Source organism: Euprymna scolopes, chromosome 23 (assembly GCF_053919585.1).
Source record: "Euprymna scolopes isolate OS-2025 chromosome 23, ASM5391958v1, whole genome shotgun sequence".
NCBI classification, from domain to species: Eukaryota; Metazoa; Mollusca; class Cephalopoda; order Sepiida; family Sepiolidae; genus Euprymna; species Euprymna scolopes.
This window is the reverse complement of record NC_136504.1, coordinates 120,103,522-120,128,306: the sequence shown is the minus strand read 5'-3', so window position 1 is coordinate 120,128,306 and position 24,785 is coordinate 120,103,522. Positions and strand designations below refer to the sequence as shown.

The window sequence follows — 24,785 nt, the reverse complement described above, 5'->3', positions numbered from 1 at the left end:
GAGCGATAATTTTTAAAATATAGAACATTTTCTGATATATAATACTTTTTATCGTAATATAATTCTAAAATTTAGCACCTTTTCATTACTCTAATACTGTTTCTGGTAATATTTATTTTAAATTTTCCACTTTTTTACACATAATACTTTCAGATGTAGAACACTACATATATATATATATATATATATATATATATATATATATATTTATGCATATATATTTATCTGTGCGTGTGTTTGTTTGGGTGTATATATTTATATATATTGTATTTTAGATAAAAATATTTTTATAAATTCAGGATCTTTCTAATATATAATATTTCTTTTTAATTTAAAACTTTTTTAATATAATACTTTTTTTCTAGCAAACGAGTTTTGTAAATTATGACATTTTTGTAATATTATAATTTTTTGGTAAATGTATTCTTTAAATTTAGTACAATGCATTTTACAATAATCATATATTTGATATTTTAAACTATTAATACGGTATTCTTTGATATAGTAAAATATTGTTTGAAATTTAGATTTTTTTCTCAGCGAACCACGTGACAATGTTATAAAAAATAGAATGGCACTTTTTTAAATATTGTTAAGTGAAGATGTGCCATTTTATTTCCAGATGACATCTACAAAAAGACATTTCAATTGGTTATATTCATTCTTGTAGGTTGTTATTGCAAAAACGGCGGGAAGTGTGTCCTGTATCGAATAGAAGTGGTCTATATAATACGATGTTTATGTTTTTATGGATATTACGGCAACTTGTGTCAATATTGTAAGTATGAATATGAATACTTATAGTGTAAGTATCAAACAAGTTGTAGAATTTAAATTAATTAATGGATTTTGATAAAAACTAGAATATAATTTTGTCAGCATTGTTAGTCTTGTAATGGACGCGTTTTGTAAGAGTAATATGTGACCCATTTGAAAAATCTGGTATTTTGAGCTTGGCAAATTAATATACTAGACTATATATGCTCTGAAACCTATTAAAACATTCATTGAGCTTGAACTTCTTTTAGAATTTTACAGAATTTATATAAAAAAGATCTTTTGATGAAGAAAATAACTATATTTTTTATTTGAAATATTTTTGTAATCGACTATATTTTGTATATGCAAAATGAGTACGTTTTAAAAAATGATTAATCTATATTCTTTTTTTAATTACATTTTCACCCCAAAGAAGGCATATTGCCACTCAGGTGTAGGGGGCTACTATCAGGGGAAACAACTACTGGGTGACTATGTAGGGATTTGGGCAGCAAGATGTCGATATACGTTGCACTTGAACTTCTGCATGTCAGTACAGTTAGGGAAGCAGGATCCTGGAATGGAATTCCAGAGTCTAGCGGTTCTGGGGAAGAAACTACTAGAGTAGAAATATATTTTACATCTAGGGATCTCTACTGTGTGGGGGTGGGATTTAGCTGCCTGTCGGGTTTGTCGAGGGTGTCTGCGTTGTGGGGGCACAAGTGTCTGCAGTTCGTCAGAGCATTCACCATTAAAAATGAAGAGGAAACGTTGGTTTGATCTTTTTTTTCTTTACTCGCATGAGTGCCCGGCGTTGCCCGGATATTTGGATGTGTGTCTTGAGCAAAGTAACATGTAGTAGTAGGAAGTCAGGCTCGAACCCGTACCGTTAATGAGAAAAAGAACGGGACAAACGTGATGTCTTTGCTGTTACGACCACCGTCAAACCGAAAGTGACGTAGGATTTGATTAAGGCTAGACAATCGAAAAGAGGGGATAACTTTCGTAAATATCGGTGAAAAAAAGTTACTCCCTCCTGCAGAAATGGGTCTAGTTGAGGGCGTGGAAATGAATGTTTTAGCCAATTTTTCGGTATTTGTCGTCTGAAGGGTCGTGCTTAAAAACGATACTGATCTTGTGAAAATCCGTCGCATCTGTCAAAAGTTTAAGACAGACATGCAAACATACATACACACATACATTTATATATTGGTAGCTCAGACTTTCAACCCAAACCGATTAAATAGGTTGCCCTATCTTTGAATATTCTTTATGTAAAATTTTAAATGTTTAGACCCTAAATTTTCTGAGTAATTTAGTAGAGACCGCAATAATTTGACTCCTATAATGACCCGTTAACATTTATTGTTTTGATCTCAAATACAGTTATTAAGTTACATCCATGTCAAACGAACCTATATCTAAAATTCGAATTGTTTAGACAAAAAAATTGGCGGAGGAGTTTGGTAGAGTTCTCAAAGGTCATATCTTTTAAGTTTGACCCGTTAAAAACTACATTTCTAGCCACAAATGAATTAAAAAGATTTTCCGAAATCTCAGTACCCGGTATATGAAATTTCGAGTCTGTAGGCTTAAAATTGAAAGAATTATTGTGTAGGGAAATGTATACAGACAGACAGACAGCTAATTTTGGGTCTAAACATTTGAAATTTTACATAACGAGTAATCAGACATGTGGCAACCATTTTAATTAGTTTTGTTGTCAAGGTTTCCCTGCCAGGAGCTCAATGTTGAAATAGTTGACCTTTTCTATTCTACCAAATTCTTTCGCCAATTTTGTGACTAAACACTTGGAATTTTAGATGTAAGTGATTTGGACATGGGTCAAACTGTTTATCTTTAAATGAGACGAAAAATGAAATCTTAAGAGGTAACAATTGAAGCCAAAGTTAAAAACAAATTACCTCTGCGGTCTCTACCAAATTACTCAGCGTATGTTTTGTCTAAACATTTAACATTTTACATAACGGGTATTCACGCATAGGGCAAGTCACACAAAGTGTATTCACACATAGACCCCGAGCAAAATCGGGGCTAAAGTGCCAGTATATATATATATATATATATATATATATATATATATATATATATATGTTAATATAAAACTAGCGAAACGTGTGGAAATTCCATGGCGAACTCTTTCAAATGTAATCTATTGATGTTAGCATTCTGTGGGTGTTAAGTGTAAATGGAGACGCATTGATATTATTATAGCAAATTTGTTAAGATTGAAAAAGTATTTATCTAAGTTAGCATGGAATGTCAACGTAGCCTAATCGTAAAAGACGCTTAACTATGGCGTCTAAATTTATGCGGATTTCGTAGATATTATTATCGAGTGAATTTTATACATATTCTCATATATTATAGTTATATTATATGTATATATATATGTGTGTGTGTGTGTGTGTGTCTGTCTCTCTGTCTCTCTGTGTATTTGTGTGTGAAAATATTCTTTATTTACTTATATTTCCTTTTTATATATACCAATCCTTATTTAAGAAGCTCCATGTAATTACATAGCATATAATGAATAAATAACAAAAGTCTATATTCCAATTTTTATGGTGAGGAGTATCTGACAATTTATTCTTATAATTCAATTGGCACTACAATTCCTGACGGTGTCTGTTTCGTAGCACAATATCAATCATTTAAATATTGTATCAATCAGTGAATCTATTTTGCCTTAAACTCAGCAGAAATATGTATATATATTATCCGTATTTTCGTCCTACTTTCGTTAACATAGTAAGGTGAAAATCCGAATTGTAATATGTCGGGAATGAGCTTCGTCAGACATATGTTCTTCTTTCACACCTGTATATTATAATTAATTTAAAATTCTGAAGAAGGTAATTATAAATTGACAATTCAATGCAGATATTCCTTATTAATTTCGTGTAAAATACTCCCTTCTTCAAAAACGTACTTTGAACGTCGCCCGCAATGTGAATCGGACTTTCAACCCCGAAGTAACTTTTAACTGCCATTTTACTAAGTTCTCTATCCACAAAGCCCCGGACCCTTCCGAGTTTTACAAGATGCAACTGAGTAAACTAAAAGGTTACACAAATGAAGAAAATACTCAAGCTAGGAACAGTAGTTCGATGAATTTGTAAGTTTGCCGTAAATACAAGGAAATAAATAAAGAACAATCCGGACCGACATTTTTATTTCATAATAAAATTGTTTCGACACCATAAAGAAGTCTCTTGCAATTGTCAATCTCTACCGGTGTACACTTTTCTTATCAAACCTCATGCCGGCCGTATACAGTTATTTATTTATTTATTTATTTATTTATTTATTTATTTATTGACGCCTAATATCAAAACAGCATTTGTTTTTTACCTTGCAACTTCAATTTTAACAAACGAATACGATATGTTATTATAATTATGGTAGCAAGGAATACAATCACTAAAAAAGTAATTCCTTTTGAATATTATGACTTGTTTTATTAAGGCAATATGTGATTAAATAAGAAAAATCAAATATAGCACATCGTATTGAACTTTGTCTTCAAATCATTTAATTTTAGTGACATGATTTACAGTTTGACGTAATTTTGTATCTAATTCATAATTTTTTACATTTTTTGCACATCCTTACCTTTATATGAATTACTTTTGTATTACTTTTGCATGAAGTGTGTTAGTTTAAAAGTATTTACATAGTCAGATAAACATATACTCTGTTTCATTACTATTTCTTTCATCGAAAAATACCAATTGAACCAAAAATTATGACAGACAATGCAGCAACCCCTACACCACCAACAGGTAAATAATGTACTCATATTTTTATATCATGTGTTTTTGAAAAACTACAATTATATAAATTATAATAACGAGTATTTTATTCGTAAAATACGTTTAGAAAACAACATATAATATTAACATAAACGTGATAAACAGGCGTATTCCCTGTTGTAGATTTCACTGTAAACTTAGTCGAAAAAAACAATTTTATTACGTTTTAATGTTTCAACTCAAATATATTTTTTTAATTTTGATATATTTTCCAGCTAAAAGTACAGATTACCTACCGAATGCTAAACATTCATTCGCTATATGATACAGTACAACTGAGAGCTCCCTGTGATATACTTGGCATATCTTTAACTATACTTAATTGTATTCCTCTTGCAATTATTTCACCCGGTATATATGTCATGTAGTTTTGTAAAATTATATTTATGAGTTCGGTTTAGTCTATAATTACTGGAATAATTGAGATCTTCCTAACATTTCAGTTTCATTTGATATCAAACCTAAATAGTGTTTGCTTTTTCTTTCATCAATAAATCTATTTATATTTTTTTATTTAAGATGATTTCAAATAATGCAGACACCTATAAAAATTAATTACTCATGCGTACAAACGCACTTTTCACTGCGTGGATATAAATCAAACCTCTTGTCTGATAATCACAGAAGACTTTGTTGGGCTTAATGACAACAGGTCTCGGAAATAATAATAGATATAGTTTGTATTTTCTGATATAATCAAGAATTTGAAACACAATTATTATAATACTACCAGCAGACAAAGCTAATGCCACTGTGTTATTGGATAAAGTGAAGAATTCTGCCAAAATAGGCTTATAGAATCTTATCACTGCGCTGCTAAAATAAATAAGATCTTGACTTTGAAAACCTAAAGATACTTGTCACAGATTTTGACCGTATAAAACCTGCAGAATACAGAGAGATAGTTTAGCATTACAACTATAATGGCCGTATATATGGCCTTATTATGCCTGAACGTACTACCATAGAGAGCTCATAGAGCAAACCTCCAGTACGCTCTAGTATTAAATGCAGATGGTAAATTGTCTCATGTGTCTCTCGGATCTAGCACCTTCTAGAGACGTACCAGGAGCGTTGACAGCCTCTGAGGACATTGAAGTTTCTGAAGAAGATCATGCCATTGAAATTGCTTCCGACATGTCGTCTTATGACAATGTTTCTATCAGACACCTCCCTACAACCGAAAGATTTACGACCAATACGATGGATATTACGGTATTATTTCAAAGACCGTTCAATTGTCTGCATCAAATAACGGATGTTAGATTGACAATAGGGGAAATGTCCTACCTGTTGCATTAAACGCCATTCGATCGCTATAGTGTACCGCCACGAATGCCATCCCACACGAAAGTTCTTTACTTTTACATCGACGGAGTTCGGAAGGAGCTTCTCTTCCATTGGCTCTATCGACCCGGTACTGTGTTTCCGAGACAACATTCACGTTACACTAAGAAAGCTCACTTGGTCTACGTACACAATACTAAATGCAAATGGTAGAGGATATAATGTGTCTCTATGATCTAGCACCTGTCGGAGACGTACCAGGGCCGGGGACAGCCTCTAAGGACAGACTAACTCTCCCAAACATTTAAGCTTCTCCGGAAGATCATGGCATTGAAATTGCTTCTGACATGTCATCTAATGACATTATTTCCGTCAAACACTTTGGATTATCCAACACCTTCATCCCTGATAGATGAAGGACTAGCACCGAAAAAATAAACATGTTAATCCAGAGATTACTCTGTCGCGGAACGGCCTTCGCTTCTGAGAAGGAAACATTTCGGAGCGAGCCGATAGACACGGCTACCACTGAAGAACCTACATGTTTAAAGATTCCTACCACGAATCATGGACTGCTGAGGCGGCCACTGCGAGCTTGTAGGGAACCTAGACATATCTCTCTCTATCGATGAGAAATTTGGTGAAGGAGAATGTTGTTAATATGGACTATCTACTCTTTGATAATCCAAGCTATAAAAGCTGTGTATTTCCGCGTACACGAGTATTGTTTTGTTTTGGGGTTAAATGGTTATAAACGAAAGCAACACAGCATTTTTAGGAAACGAACATGTATTCACATAGATTACAGGAAAAAACAGGCTGAGCAATACCATTCCTCAACGGTGGGGCGTGTGAACCCGACCGCCTTTGCCGAGTGCTAATCTCTTACTGCCGGCACCGTTACTCGTTACCGGGAGTGACTTTACCAGAGGAAGTGACGTCTATTAATCCCATCGATGGGCGTCTTCAACACCCACCTCCCAAGCTTTTTGTTAGTAAAACATTTTTTTTTTTTTTTATTACATTTTCACCCCAAACAAGGCAAATTGCCACTTTGGTGTAGGGGGCTACTATCAGGGGAAACAACTACTGGGGTACTATGTAGGGATTTGGGCAGCAAGGTGTCGGTTCACGTTACACTTGAACTTCTGCACGTCAGTACTGTTGGGGAAGCAGGGACCTGGAATGGAATTCCAGAGTCTTGCGGTTCTGGGGAAGAAACTATTGGAGTAAAAAGATCTTTTACATCTAGGGATCTCTACAGTGTGGGGGTGGGATCTAGTAGCCTGTCGGGTTTGTCGAGGGTGCTCACGTCGTGGGGGCACAAGTGATTGCAGTTCGTCAGAGCATTCACCACTAAAATACTTGTAGAAAAGGCAGAGGGATGCAACATTTCGTCGATGGGACAGAGGCTGAAGCTTAGATGCCAGTTCAGGGCCTATCAGGTTTGCGACTCTCCTTTGAACCTTGTCAAGGAGCGAGAGACTAGTAGCAGATGCACCAGCCCAGATGTGGCAGCAATACTCCATACATGGGCGAATGGTGGCCTTATAGAGGTACAGGATACTTTCGGGTGTTAGTAGTTTTCTAGCACGGTAGAGAGAGCCTACCTTTCTTGCAGCGGCCCTGGCAATGCCTTCAATGTAATTGTTCCAACTCATGTTTCCTGTGAACGTTAGGCCAAGGAGTTTGAAAGATGGACTCTCAGATAAAGAGTCGTTGGCCATTGCTATGGGTGGCAGTACCTCTTCCTTTTAGGGTTTACCATCAATGGCTCGGTACACTTTCTCTTACGGAACACACCGCCGTAGTTCATGTGTTAGTTGAGGAGGTTCAAGATCAAAGGTTTCGAACACAGTGTCTATTGGCTCATTTTCCAATGGTGGACTGTCGCTGGTTTCAACTGATTGACATCTTCTTAGTTTGTTCTGGTGACGTTTGTGCGTATATGTTTGTCCTTGGATGATATATACCATGTCACCGATTGTCTTAATTAACGTACCCACCTCCCAGAATAATGTGTTGTTTTTTATAACTTTTGAAAAACACTTTTTCACCTGGTATGAAACGTTAGCTGGGTACATAATTGATCATTAGTGGATTTTACTGTTTGGATAAGAGCTTGTCAAAAATGGATCTCACTTTTCGCGCAAACATCGTTTCTGCAGGTGAGACTTCTGTTGGTGTGCTTGGGTTGAGTGCAACCTTAAACATTTGTGGGAATTGTTGCATTTCCTTGGGGAACTCTTTTTGCGCTTGTTTTTTTTTTTTTTTTTTAGCTTTCGGCTTTGCAGTTTTTAATTTTTAGCTTCCTTTGGAAGATTCCGTTGAGGTTTTTTTTATTTCTCTGTTGCTGTAAGTGGGGCGTTTCGTTTCTTCTTGAAAACGGATAGAGTGTTTTCTTTTAGTTAGAATCTTGATATAGCTTTTGTACATTTTCCTAGTCCTGGTGAGAATACTTCTGGAAATTCCACCTTTAACTCGTCCTTCAGTTGTTGCGCCTTCGTAGACGAGTCTTCTACTCTATGACAGAATTTATTCATAAGTTGGTCCCATAATTCGAATCGCTCCATCCAATCAGTACTGAACAGGTTTTCGGATCTCCTATGTACATACACTTTCACTTTTTTAGTAACACCATTTAAGGAGTGTGAGCTCTCCTTAAAATTCCACTTTATCGCCTATGACAGCTCGAGTTGATTTGTTCGTCTTTAGCATGGTTGGTTTCCTTAGGGATTTCCACGTCTTAAGGTTAATGATGGACTGGTCTGATCCGGAAACCAATTGTAGATGCACAGTTTTATCGGTGATGTTTACTGTGACATATTTGCGCCGGTTCTTATCCGAATCAAAGTCACATCTAATCTGTCGGATGTTGTTCTTGTCCTTGTTCCTCCTGCACTGGATCGATTTGTGGCACTTCCTGCCACTTTGTTTGCAGTATTTATCTTTATAAAAAAATTGACTCGAACAATATTTTCCTCCGCACAGAAAGCACGACCTTGTAGGGGATCCGAGTCTTTTGACTGGGGGGTACTTATCAGGTATAACCTGGGTTTTCTGACTTTCAGCTTTTCTTTTTCGGAGTGAGTTTTTTTTACGTCTGAAAGTCGTCTTTCTAATGACTGTTGCGTTTGATTCCTCGACGTTTCTTGTGAAGACTACTGGTTAAAAATGATCGGCCAACTTCTTATCGCAGTGTTTATTTACCGCGGACGTGAACGTTAGGTAATCGTCGACGTCGCTTTTTTGATGGTTAAAGCACATCCATCTTCTATGAAACATTTGAAATTTTACTTCAAGGATTTCACATATAGGGAAAGTCATGAACAGTATATAGAGCTCGATCAAAGCCGGCCTAAAGTGCTAATAATATATACAGATATCCATATATTCATAGAAATTAATTGGAATTAATACGGATTCAGAAGCAATGTGGACGGTGATTTGCAGCACTTGTTTCACAATTATATACGTAGCTAAGTCACAGATTATATTGATATCTTTGAATATCTGACTTTTAAATTTAGACAAGATACGATTAAATAAAAAACCGAATATGAAACCCGTTTCGAACTATGACACTTGCCTTACTTTTGTATGAATTGATTTTGCCTTACTTTTTTATGAATTAATTTTGCCTTTCTTTTGGATGAATTAAGTTTGTATTATTTTGCCTGAATTTATTTTGCTTTATCTTTGCATGAATCGAGATTGTATTACTTTTGCATAAATTGTGTTTTTTAATATTTACATAGTCAGTTTAACAAAGACTTGTCTCATTTTTGTTCATCTTCCAAAAATACCAATTAAACTAAATATTTTGCTGTTACCCCTACAGCACCAGCAGGTAAATAATGTACTTATATTTTTATAAGATGTGTTTTTGACAAAAAAATCCAATTATGTAAATTATAATTGAGATCTTCCTAGCATTTCAGTTTCATTTTATATCAACATAAATAGCGTTTGCTTTTTATTTCATCAATTAACCTATTGATATTCTCTTTAAACTAATTTATATTTTTTTTATTTAAGATGATTTCAAATAATGCAGAACCCTATAAAATTAATTACTCATGCGTATCAAAGGCACTTTCCATTAGAGATGGAGATAAATCAAACCTCTGCTTTTATAATCACATAAGGATTCGTAGGGCTTAAGGACAACAGGCCTCATAAATAATAATAAATATAGTTTGTATTTTCTAATATGATCAAGAATTTGTGACAAAACTATTAGAATACTACCAGCAGAAAAATGCAATGCTACAGTGTTATTGGATGAATTCTGCCACTGAATCACTGCGCTTTGACGAGACCAGACCCTGTGCAAAAATTAAACACTTGAAATCATCTGACGATAAGTCAGATAGACAAAAATCATCACAGTGACGTGAACGTTAGGTAATCGTCGTCGTCGCTTTTTTTAAAGGTTAAAGCACTTCCATCTTCTATGAAACATTTAAAATTTTACATAAAGTGTTTTCACATATAGGGAAAGTAAGGAACAGTATAGAAAGGTCGATCAAAGCCGGGCTAAAGTGCTAATATATACAGATATACATATATTACTAGAACTTAATTGGAATTAAGCAGTACTGATTCAGGAACAATGTGGTTGGTAGTTGTGCTCAACTTTTTTTCACGATTATATACGAAACTAAGCTCACAGGTTAGATACATTTCTTTGAATATCTGACTTCTTAAATTGAGGCAAGACATGGTTAAATAAGTAAACCGAATATAAAACCCGTTTCGAACTATGATAAATTCCTTACTTTTGTATGAATTGATTTTGCCTTAGTTTTGGATGAATTAATTTTGCCTTACATTTGAATTAATTAATTTTGTATTATTTTCCCTGAATTTATTTTGCCTTACTTTTGTATGAATTAATTTTGCATTGCTTTAGCATGAATTATTTTATTATTATTGTGATGTTTTACTATTTACATAGTCAATTTAACATAAAGTCTGTTTCATTCCTCTTTTTTCATCGTCCAAAAATACCAATTAAACCAATAATTATTACGGATAATGCAGCAACACCTACACCACCAACAGGTAAATAATGTACTCATATTTTTATATCATGTGTTTTTGACAAAAAAACTTCAATTATATAAATTATAATAACGTATATTTTATTCGTGAAATACGTTTAAATAACATGCACGTGATTAAGATTCCTCGTTGTAGATTTCACTGTAAATTTAGTCAAACAACCAATTTTATAACTTTTCAATGTTTCAAATCTTATATATTCTTTAATTTTGATATACTTTCTAGATAAAATTATGGATTACCTACCAAATGCTTTCGCTATATAACACATTACAAGTGAGAGTTCCCATTGATATACTTATCATATCTTTTACTATACTTAGTTTTTGAGTTCGGTTGGGTCTATAATTACTGGAATAATTGAGATCTTCCTATCATTTCCGTTTCATTTTATATCAAACGTAAATAGTGCTTGCTTTATTTCATCATGAAACTAATTTATATTATTTTTTTTTTATTTAAGATGATTTCAAATAATGCAGACACCTATAAAAAATAATTACTCATGCATATCAAAGCACTTTTAATTGTGTGCATATAAATCAAACTTCTGGTCTGTTAATCACAGAAGACTTCGTTGGGATTAATGACACAGGCCTCTGAAATAATAATAAATATAGTTTGTATTTTCTAATATAATCAAGAATTTAAAACACAATTATTAGAATACTACCAGCAGAAAAATGTAATGCCACAGTGTTTTTTGATGAATTCCGCCAAAATTAACAGATCTAATAGGATCTGATCCCTGCGCTAAAATAAATAAGAACTTGACTTTGAAAACAAATATCTACTTGTCACAGATTTTCAATGATGTAAACGACCTTATACAACCTGCAGAATACAGAGAGATAGTTAAGTATTACTACAAACTTTCATGTATATATGGTCTTGTTATGGCTGAACGTGTTACTTTCTCAGCTTATTCAGATATTTTACTGACAGAATGTATTGCATCTTAACTGCCAATATAACAGAAATGTTTACATTTTATGTAACAACTACACACATGCTGATAGGACTTAGTATATATATATATATATATATATATATATATATATATATATATATATATATATATATATAGTAACGGGGTTGTAAAGTAGAATTATACAAAAAAAATTTATTATTCGGCAGAATACTCCAAAGTGTGGTGCTCCGTAATCCCCGGAGTTTCAAAGAAGCTATTTTTCTCATCAGAGGAAAAGATTGCTAGCAAAATATTTTTATATATTTTCTGGTAGCTACATGGATTGAAACTTAATGTTTTATGATCTGTGGTCACAAAACGTATAAAACTTACGATATAAATATATAAAACAGTTCATGTGAAAAGTTCATTCAGAGTTCAGATGAAAAGATTACAAACCGTTTTGTAAGGATGCCCGGTGTAGTGGAGATTAAAGATATGCATGTAAATAAAGCAGACTGTGTCCGCATCAATGTTTGAAAACTGGAAAGCATTAAGAATTGAACAATTTATGCGACCGAAGCGATTTACCACAGATCCAGAAAGCGATTCAGTCGACAAGTGCTGGAAACATTCGCGGGAGACAATGAAAATTGTACCAAGGTTGTTCATTTAGAGGCATTGGGATGCTCCATCAATAAGTATGCGCTCCTTACCAACTACCTGTCTCAGACAGTCAAGGTAATTATCTCAGAGTTCGTTACCTATGATAAAGCAATCGATGTACTGAACACTACATGCCCAAAGCAAAAAAATAAGATATTTTCTAGACACCTAATTGCGAGACACCTAATCAGGCGAAACATTGAACCATTTCCTTAAGAGCCTTCGGAAACCGGGCAAAGATTGTAATTTCTTCTGGAGGCCTAATAGTAACATATTAGATGCCTTCATTAATGGTTTTTGTAATGTTCAGGTAAGACAACGTCTTCTTGACAATAAGACCTTACACTAAGAACAGCTTACGAGCAATGTTATAACCTCCTAATCTGCTTTACGTCACACTAAAACCACATGTTCCTCACGACGATACTCCGACGAAGTTTCAAGAAAAATCGATCACTGCCGTTTTAAAAAAATGGGCTGCTATTTTATCGGCTTATCAAAACCTACATGTTTCTTACTCTGTCAGATATAATCGTTGCCAGAAATGCGGAAACCTTAGTCATTTTTCAATTTTTTTTTGTAAATCTATGTAACGTTCTTAAAACCCTATACAAAGCCATTTGTCAACATACATCCTCAACTTTATCTGCCTTCCTGACTGCTTTTCAAAAGTTATTGTAAAAGTAAAAATTACCGAAAGATCTTCAAATACTCTGTACGACGCCAGAAGCTCAGAAAATATTATCAAAGTAAATTTGGTAAAAACCAACAAATTATATGTTTCCCTCCCTCAGTAGGGTAACAATAGCATACGCGTCATTGTCTTCGCAAGTAATGGTTATTGTTTTGCGGACTTGATATTTAATGACTTCTACTAAAAAAACACTTAATTATCCGTAATAAAAAAAAAACTATAATACGTAGTAATACTGGGACACGATTTTTTGCGGCAAGACTCGCATCTGTCGGTTCAATGCCTGCATTGAAAATGTGCGAATTGGCGACGGTAAAAATGCATTACGCGTTACTTTTCGAAAACCCAACTGAAAAATGCAAACCAATAGCAGTGAACAGTAGACGTTTTCCTTATAATAATATAAAATATAATTTTTATAATGGGAAATGTTATATATATATATATATATATATATGTTGTGTAATAATATTTCACAATTCAGAACGTTATCTTAAATACAATATATATTATATTTTTACATTATAATGTTTGTTGTAATAAGATTTTTTAAATTCATACGGTTTGTTATACATTATATTTTTTGTCAAAATTCTACTTTTTATAGAAAATATTTGTTTTAAAACTCAGATCTTTAAAAAATCAATATTATTGATAGTAATCTATTTTTCCATTGTGTACTTTTTTCTTAATTATAATATATTTTTGATGAAATATTTTTATATTTAGAACTTTTCCCTTAAACTAATACGGTTTCCGCTATTACTATTATGTAAAATATAGAACCTTTGCGTAAATTTAATGTTTTTTTGTAATATTTATTTAATTAAGAATATATTTAATATATAATGTTGTTTATGGTAACTATATTTTTATGTTGGAAATTGTTCGCTTATATATAATAATTTTTGTGGTTATAATATTTTACCATTTAGGACATTTTCTTTAACATTATACTTTATATTTATATAATATTTTTAAAATAAAATTTATTTCTCATATGTAATTTTTTATTGTAATAAACTTTTTGGAATGCAAAACATTTCAAATATATAATACTTTATATTAATACTGTTTTCGTTTTATTTTGTGCTTTCCTGATATATAATACTTTTATAATAATAGCATTTTCTAATCTAGAAATTATTTTCGTATGTGAATCTCATGATAGTAACTATTATGCTTTTAATTTCTAACCTTTTATTAAACATAATATTTTCTTTTATTAATATTTTATTTACTTTGATCTTTTCCTGGTATATAATGTTTTTCAAAGTCATTAAATTATTTTTCTTTATGATTATTTTATATATAATTGAGTTTACAGACCAAAAAGTGTTTGGCTTTACAAATTTCGTTATATATCATACTTTTATGGTATTTATATTTTTTAATTTAGAACATTTTAATAGAAATACTTATTATGGTAAAATATATTTTCAAAACATAGAATATGTTTTATATATAACAATTTATAAGGTAATAATATTTTCTATATTTAAAAGCATAATACACTTTAGAAATGTTGAAATATTTCTTTAATACGTACTTTTTATGGCAATATTATTCTTTATTAAAGCCACTTTAAGATATATAACACGTTTTGTGTTATATATCTTAAAGTTTTACAGTAATAATATTTTTAAATGTATATCATTGTATATAAAATAATTTTTACAGTTATAATATTTTTTTATGTATATCATTGTATATAAAATAATTTTTACAGTTATAATATTTTTTAATTATGGATTTTTATATATAATCTTTTTATGGTAATAATATTTATCTTCATTTAGATCAAATACATATATATAATACTTTTTGGAAGTAACAACATTTGAAATTTTAAATTATTCTCTTATATATCATACTGTTTATTAAAATAATATTTTTATTTTGCATTTTCTCATTTAATTTTTTTTAATATAAATAATATTTTTTGTTATAATTTTTGTGATAGAAAACGTTTTAGAATGAAAACATTTTTTGAATTAGAACCTTTTTTCTATACACCAAATTTTAGGTAAAATATTTTTTTTAAATTAATACGTTTTCTGATATGAAATAGATAAATTGTAATAACATTTTTAAAAATTAATAAAAATTAGTACATTTCATCAAATATTATATATAAAATTGTCAACAAATTGTGTATAATATAAAACTGTTTGTCTTTACACATTTCGTTATATATCATACTTTTTATGGTATTTATATTTTTTTAATATAGAACATTTTAATAAAAATAATTATTATGGTAAAATATATTTTCAGAACTTAAATATGTTTTATATATAACTAGCGGGGGGTACCCGGCGTTGCCCGGGTGTTTGCAGGTGTGTGTGGTGTTAAATAAAAAAGAAAACGGGGAGGGGGTAGGATCGAATCCGAAGCCCTGAGGCGAAGCTTGAAAATAAAATAGGCCAGCCAGAATGAGTTAGTGAAAGATGTCTGAAAGTCGTCGAGCGGTACGACGTCGACGACGACGACGATGACGATGTAAGCATTGTTATAAGCAAAGTAAGAAAAGAAAACAACGTTTTAATTAAGCTGGGGGGTAATCAAAACATAAAAAAACACAAAAACATCTAACGTAAGGCAAACGAACGATGAAAACAGTTCAATTGAACTTTTGAATAGTCAAGTCGCTGCCTGATGATATCTGTTGTTTGATTGAAACAATTTGAATAGTCAAGTCGCTGCCTGATGATATCTGTTGTTTGATTGAAACAAGTGGCTATTTGTAGCAGCGGGATGTGAGCATGTTTATATAACAATAAACAAGTATATATATATATATATATATATATATATATATATATATATATATATATATACACATACATACATATGTGTGTGTGTATATTTACATATATTACTTTTAAGCTAATAATATTTTTTTAAATTCAGAATATTTCTAATATATAATCTTTCTTTTTAATTTACAACTTTTTTAATATAATACTTTTTTCTAGTAAATAATTTTATGATTATGATATTTATTGAATATTATAATCTTTTGGTAAATATATTCTTTTAACTTAGTACGTTTTTTTTTGTAAATAACACTATTAATGTTAATAATATTTTTTAAATTCTTACATTGTCTTGACTACAATACGTTTTACAATAATAATATATTTAATATTTGCAACTAATAATACATTTTTTGAAATATGGATTTTTCTCCGCAGCTCACGTGGTGATGTTTTAAGAAATAGATTGGCGCTTTTTTAAAAATATTTTTAAGTGAAGATGTGTCATTTTATTTCTAGACGACATCTTCAAAAGGACATTTCAATTGGTTATATTCATTTCTGTAGGTTGCCCTTGCAAAAACGGCGGGAAATGCATCCTGTATCAAGTACAAGACGTCTATATAGTACGCTGTGTATGTTTATATGCATATTACGGCAACTTGTGTCAATATTGTAAGTATGAATATGAATACTTATAGTGTAAGAATCAAACAAGTTGTAGAATTTTAATTAAGTAATGGATTTTGATAAAAACTAGAATATAATATTATACTAACATTTTAACATGCACTCATCAGATGATTACCTTAAGAACACTTATAAATACACAATTTTAAACAACTTAATAATATTTGTAACTGCGGAAAAACAGAAGAGTGTGTCAATTTCAGTAACCATGAAAGTTTCCCAAAATGGTGTTTGTATAAGTTTTTTTTAGGTAAAGATCTGATGAATACGTGACTTAATATATAGCAATAATATAATTTTGTCAGAATTGTTAGTCTTAATAAGGAACAGTATTGTAATGGGCGCGTTTTGAAAATTAATAATTAATTGCTTTTATTGACATTATTACATATACAGTTTGACGTAATTTTTTGTCTAATTCATAATTTTTCTCATTTTTCGAACTATGATACTTGGCTTACTTTTGTATGAATTGATTTTGTATTACTTTTTTTATGAATTGATTTTGTATTACTTTTGTATAAATTGATTTTGTATTACATTTGTGTGAATTGATTTTGTATTACTTTTGTGTGATTTTTTTAATATTTACATAGTCAGTTAAACATAGACTCTATTTCATTCCTTTTTTTTCATCAAATACCAATTGAACCTAAAATTATGACGGACATTGCAGTTACCTCTACCACACCAACAGGTAAATAATTTACTCATATATGATAACCTCGACAAACCCGAAAAGCAGCTAAATCCCACCCCTTTACAGTAGTGATCCATAGATGTAAGAGAGCATTCTACTCCAGTAGTTTCTTCCGCAGAGCAGCTAGACTTTTGAATTCGCTTCCGGCTCCGTTTCCCCAACTGAACTGACCTGCAGAAGTTACACTGTAACGTTAACCGACGTCTTGCTGCCCAACTCCCTACACAGTACCCCTGATGCTTATGTCCCTGATAGTAGCCCCCTACAAGAAAGTGGAAATGTGCTTTGTTTGGGGTGAAAATGTAATTTAAGAAAAGATTACAACTGAGATCTCCGTTTGATATACTTAGCGTATCTTTAACTATACTTAGTTGTATTCCTCTTGCAATTATTTCACCCGGTATATATGTCATGTAGTTTTGTAAAATTATATTTATGGGTTCGGCTTAGTCTATAATTACTGGAATAATTCAGATTGTCCTAACATTTCAGTTTCATTTTATATTAAATATAAATAGCGTTTGCTTTTTCTTTCATCATTAAACAAATTTATATATATTTTTTAAAAATGATTTCAAATAATGCAGACACCTATAAACATTAATTACTCATGCGTATCAAAGCAATTTCAACTACGTGGACATAGACCAAACCTCTGCTTTTATAATTACAGAAGACTTCGTAAGGCTTAATGACAACAGGCCTCGGAAGTAATATCTTCTCTTCTCTTCTCTTCTCTTCTCTCTCTATATATATATATATAAATAAAATGAACTCATTTTTTCCCGTTGATTTTGACATTAATAGGATTAAAAATCAAGATATTTCATGCAAATATAATATGCACAAACGGCAGAACAATATCTGAGGTGTGTTATAGGCTTATTATTTCTCAAATTCCTCGATAGTCTTAGATTTCTATACTTTTTCTGCTGAGAAGTCACGGCCAAAATCGGTTAAGATTTAAGGAAGTGGTAAAATATTTTCTCTCTAATAAATTCCTCCTCCCCCTGCCACTACTTAACACCGTTTGGGGATCGTTTACAAGGAACAGTTGAGAAGAGAACACCGGTTTGGCTTCGTAGTTCTTTCATGTGAAGTTATTTAAAATCACTAGACTAAGCTGCAGTGCTATGTGGCGTAGTGGTTAGCGTGCTGGACAATTCACATTATATTTTCACGTTCGCGCCGACCTACCTAGTCGTTTGTTTTGTTTTTTCCTAAACAACTGGAATGGACTTTTCTTGGTGGCCGAACTGTTAACGTTGCAGATGTTTTTTTTTTTTTTTTTTTTTTTCACACTTTATTTTCCTACTTTTACTCATGACTCCGGGTTTGATCCTTCCTACTTACCTACCATAACATTTTTTAAAACTCCCCCCCGCCCGGAAATAAAAACTCGGGCAACGCCGGGTACCCCCGCTAGTAATAAATATAGTTTGTATTTTCTGATATGATCAAGAACTTGAAACTAAATTATTAGAATACTACCAGCAGACAAATGCAATTCAACTGTGTTATTGAATAAAATGGAGAATTTCGCCAAAATTGGCAGACCTTAATGAAATATTATCACTGCGCTTAAATAAGAACTTGACTTTGAAAAGATAAAGATATTTGTAACATATTTTCAATGATGTAAACGACCTTATGAAACCTGCAGTATACAGAGAAATGTGTAAGCATTACAACTAATTCTCACGTATATATGGCCTTGTTATGGCTGAACATGGTACTGTATAAGCTTATTCAGATATTTGTCTGACAGATTGCATTGCATCTTAACTGACAATATAACAGAAATATTTACATTTTGTGTAAAAACTACACACTTGCTGATAGGACCTGGTATATATATATATATATATATATATATATATATATATATATATATATATATATATATATAACAAAGTTGTAAAGTAGAATTATACATATTATACAAGCGGGTCGTTGTGTAACCTTCTTTCACGGACCCTCTCATAGGCAGAACGACTATACACCGCAATTTAAAAGGAAGCCTTGGCTATAGTCGAGGCATTAAGAACATTATAGCACTACCTGATCGGACGCCACCGCCACTTGAAACATATTACTGTCCAAAAATCAGTTGCTTTTATGTTCAACTTAAGACCACAAGCAAAATAAAGAATGAGAAAATAGCGAGGTGGAGAATTGAACTATCTTGTTTCTCCTTTGAAGTCAGCTACCGACCTGGAAAGAACTTAATAATGTATACATTGTCAAGAGTATGCTGTACAGCGTCAAGCGGGAACGAACAACGAATGCTAAATAACAACCCTTGTCACCCAGGCATTATTGGAATTATTTATGCTGTGAGTTGTAGAAACCTTCCTTTTCAGTGAAAGTGGTAAAAAGAATTACAAATTTTTTTGGTGAATGTGTGCTGAAAAAAAAGCCTTTATTTTTATAATAAACCAAGAAATGGTGTTTAAATAAAAGCAACAGAACTTTTTGAATAACAGAATCTTGAGTTTAAATGACCGCAACCAATAAACACAAGGAACAGTTATATATTCACGGTTTAATTTTCTTCCCTTGCTCAAACATATTGGCTACTGCTATTATACAATGCCTCTTCTCACTAACCGTCGTCTTTGGAATCCCTGCTTATATACATTCGAACCAATGGTCTTCTTTCATGCCATAGCAGCTTCGACAATTTCTAAAGGAACGAAGAGTAGTTATAAGCCGGACAACTCCCTACAACTGTACGATTAACGACCAATACGAAGGATATAACGGTATTATTTGAAAGACCGTTCAATTGGTTGTATCGAATAACAGATGTTCGATTGATAATTAAGAAAATTTATTTCATATTGCATTAAACGCCATTCGATCCCTATTGTGTACTGCCACGAATGCCATCCCACACGAAAGGTTTTTACTTTCTAAGCGACGGAGTTTCCATCGGTTCTATCGACCTGATATTGTGTTTTTTTCTTTTTTTTGTTTTTTTTACACAGTGATCACCACTTATCAAGGCCCGGAAGCCACTCAGGGATATGGGGTATTGCAAGTACATTACGTTAGTGTGGAGATTTGATGAAGTGTTTACTTTAGGGGCGGTTCATTAGGAATTTGTTAACGTTGGACTTGAAGACATTTTTCCTAGACGACATTCACGTTAAACTAAGAAGGACCACTTGGTTGACGATGGAGAGCCTATAGAGACAACCCTCCAGTACGATCTATTACTAAATGCAGATGGTAGAGTGTCTCATGTGTCTCTCGGACCTAGCACCTGCTGGAGACAGACTAGGACCGTGGACAGCCTCTTAGGACATTAAAACTATTCCGGAACATCCTGGCATTGAAATTGCTTCTGACCTATCGTCTTATGATATTGTTTCCATCAGACACTTCGGATGATCCAACACCTGAATCCCTGACACATGAAGGACTAGCACGGAAAAAAAAAACATGTTCATCCAGAGATTACTTGGACGCGGAACGGTTTACTCCTCTGAGAAGGAAACATTTCGGAGAGAGCCGACAGACACGGCTACCACTGAAGAACCTCCCTTTATGAAGACTCCGACCACGATTTATGGACTGCCGAAGCGGTCACTGCGAGCTGTAGGGAACCGTGACATTTAAGGGACGTTCTTCTCTATCGATAGGAAATTTGGTGAAGAAGAATGTTGTTAATATGGACTATCTACTCTGTGATAATCCAAGCTATAAAAGCTATGCATTTCAACGTACACGAGTATTTTTTTGTTTTGGGGTTAAATGGTAATAAACGAAAGCAACACAGCATTTTTTAGGAAACGAACATGTATTCACATAGATTACAGGAAAAAACAGGCTGAGCAATACCATTCCTCAACGGTGGGGCGTGTGAACCCGACCGCCATTTGCCGAGTGCGAATGTCTTACTGCCGGCACCGTTACTTTTTACCGGAAGTGGCTTCACCAGAGGAAGTAACATCATGAGATAGTCCATTAATCCCATGGAGGGACGTCTTAAACAACACTCTCCCAAGCTTTTTGATCGTAAAGGCTGCCAGTTCCTCTTGCTTTTAGGGTTTACCAGCAATGGCCCAGTACACTTTCTCTTACAGAACGACCGCCATAGTTCAGGTGTTGGTTATGGAGGTTTAAGATCAAAAGTTTCGAAGACGGTATCTATCGGCTCATCTTTCAATGATGGACTGTTGCTGGTTTCAACTGATGGGTATATTCTTAGTTTGTTCTTGTGACGTTTGTGTGTATATGTTGGTCATTGGATGATATATACTATTTCACCGACTCTCTTAGTAATTGTATCTACCTCCCAGAATGAAGTGTTGTTTTTATAACTTTTGAAAAACACTCTTTCACCTGGAATAAAACGTTTAGTGGGTACATAAGTGATCACTAGTGGATTTTATTCTTTGGATAAGAACTTGTCAAAAACGGATCTCACTTTTCGCACAAACATCTTTTCTTAGGGTAAGATTGCTGTTAGTGTGTTCGGGTTGGGTGTAATCCTAAACACGTGTAGAAATTGTTGCTTTGGCTTGGGGAATTCTCTCGGCGCGGGTTTTTTAGCTTCCATCTTTACAGATTCCGTTGAAGCTTTCTTTTTCGATTTCTCTTGCTGCAAGCGGGCGGAGCGTTTTCTTTTAGTTCGAATTTTGCTGTAGCTTTTGTACATTTTCATAGTCCTGGTGATAATACTTATGGAAATTCCACTTTTAACTCGTCCTTCAGTTGTTGTGCATTCGTAGGCGAGTCTTCTACCCTATGACAGAATTCATTCATTGGTTGGTCCTACAATTAGAATCGCTCCATACAATCAGTACCGAACAGGTTTTCGGATGTCCTATGTACATACACTTTCACTTTTTTAGTAACACCATTTAAGTTTACCGGGAGTTTGAGCTCTCCTTCAAATGTCACAGCTCGAGCTGATTAGTTTGTCTTCGGCAGGCATGGTTTTCTTAGTCTTTTCCACGTTTTAAGGGTAATGATGGACTGTTCTGATCTGGAATCTAATTGAAGATGCACAGTTTTATTTGCGATGTAAACTGTGACATATTTGCGTCTGGTTCTTATCCGAATCCAAGTCAAATCAAGTTTTATTTTAACTGCCAGATCTTGTTTGCTAAAGTCGTATTACTTCTCTCTTTTGCTCTAAAAGAGCTCATGTGCATGTAATATCTCTGTTTAAATGAAGAAGGTGCACCTTTTACGGTGAAATGGAAAAAAAAATCGAGCAAAAACCTTCATACTCCCCAGAGCTAAAACAATGCTCGCTCTGCAATGCCGAAAAATATTATATTTTAAAAGCAATCCAAGAAGATGGATGCTTAAATGTAAGAAACGAATGCTTGAAGGACTGTATACATAGAAGAGGATCGCTTCTTATAAATTGGGATAGAAAAAAAAGATAAAACGTGAAGATAAAAAAGGTTTAGTTATAGACACATGTCAAAATATTTTATTTTATATTATTGTAGATCTTATCACCCATTTTAAACGAGATCTAGAGAGAATTTTTAAGTTTTAAAATTTTAAATGTTTTAAAACGTGTTTTTAAATAGAGCGAGATCATGTTATACTTAATATACTTAAATATAAAAACGTCAATTTTGACACCGTTTAGACCTATTTCAATCTAAGATTTATTACCGTTTTTAAAACGAAATTACATATAATTTTAAAATAACGCTTTAAATAATTTTAAACGTGAAACGATACTTAAATATAAACATATGCCATATTTTTACACATTTTAAGTCTATTTTAACTAAATATTATTACCGTAATTAAAACGAAACTAGAAATTATTTTAAATTAAATATTAAACGTTTTTAAACGCAAAGCGATACTTAAATATTAGTATATACCATCCCCTGGGCACTTCCTAGGTCTATTTCAATCTAAATTTTATTACCCTATTTTTAAACGAGATTAGACATAACTTCAAAATGAACTTTTAAAACGCTTTTAAACGAGACTTAACCTGATTGATGGGGGAGGGATGCTTAAAGAAAAATAATAATATAGAAGGCATCATCCCATACTTTTTAATTTATTGCTTCAAATGTATTACCTTATTAAAGTAGCATACAAAAAAAAATAAATAAAAAATAAAGGATAAAATAAATAAATAAATAAAAATTATGATGTGCATATATAGAGTTCCGGTTCCGGTTAAAGACAGATGAGAGTCGGCTAAAGAGAGCCTGAGGCGGACATTAAGAGCAGTCCTCAACTACCGGGCTTGAAACCGTCGGTACCGACTACCGATATAAATGTAAATTCCTGTATATATTATACAATATATATATATATATGTATATATATATATATATATATATATATATATATATATATATATATATATATATATATATTAATAGAAATTAATTGGAATTAAGAAAAACGGTTTCAGGAGCAATGTGGTTGTTGATTGTGCTGCCCTTTTTTCACAATTATATACGTAGCTAAGCTACCAGGTTAGATTGATTGTTTTGTATATCTGGCTTCTTAAATTAAGGCAATATACGATTAAATAAGGAAAACAAATATAAAACTCGTTTCCGACGATGATACTTGCCTTACTTTTGTATGAATTGATTTTGCCTTACTTGTGTTTGAATTAATTTTGTATTACTTTTGTATGAATTGATTTTGCCTTACTTTTGTATGAATTAATTTTTATTCGTCCAAAAATACCAATTGAACTTAAAATTATGACGGACTTTGCAGTCAAATGGACTACACCAGCAGGTAAATAATGTACTCATATTTTTATACAATATGTTTTTAACAAAAAAACTTCAATTATATGAATTATAATAACGTATATTTTATTCATGTAATACGTTTTAAAAACAACATAAAACCTTAACTTGAACGTGATAAACAGGCGTATTCCCTTTTAATTCCATTTTAAACTTATTCGAACAAACAAATTTTATTACTTTTAAATGTTTCAACTTTAATATATTTTTAATTTTGATATATTTTCTAGATAAAATTATGGATTACCTACCGAATGCTAAATATTTATGAGCTCGGTTGAGTCTATAATTACTGGAATGATTGATATCTTCCAAACCTTACAGTTTCATTTTATATCATGATTAAATCTATTTATATTTCTTTTATTCAAGATGATTTCAAATAATGCAGAGACCTATAAAAATTACTCATGCGTACCAAAGCATTTGCGACTACGGGTTAGATTGATTTCTTTCAATATCTGACATCTTAAATTTAGGCAAGATAAGATTAAATAAGAAAATCGAATATAAAACCCGTTTCGAACTATGATATTTGCCTTACTTTCGTATGAATTAATTCTGCCTTACTTTTGTATGAATTAATTCTGCCTTACTTTTTTATGAATAATAGTGTAGTAATTTTGCATGAACTATTTTGCCTTACTTTTGCAGGA

At 32.3% G+C, this 24,785-nt stretch overlaps 1 protein-coding gene across 4 annotated transcripts in view; it reads left to right on the top strand.

Moving 5' to 3' along the window:
* Window positions 1–24,785, top strand: part of LOC145246170 (uncharacterized) — a 73,212-nt gene that overhangs the window by 7,994 nt on the left and 40,433 nt on the right. Inside the window, exons 3-8 of one of the 4 annotated variants that reach the window (XM_080108040.1) lie at window positions 671–778; window positions 4,536–4,565; window positions 10,929–10,949; window positions 16,546–16,653; window positions 17,345–17,365; window positions 24,095–24,115. In XM_080108040.1, coding sequence (XP_079964166.1) covers window positions 671–778; window positions 4,536–4,565; window positions 10,929–10,949; window positions 16,546–16,653; window positions 17,345–17,365; window positions 24,095–24,115 — 309 coding nt within the window. The remainder of the gene's footprint in view (window positions 1–670; window positions 779–4,535; window positions 4,566–10,928; window positions 10,950–16,545; window positions 16,654–17,344; window positions 17,366–24,094; window positions 24,116–24,785) is intronic. The other 3 variants (XM_080108042.1, XM_080108041.1, XM_080108043.1) reach the window with 3 other exon arrangements.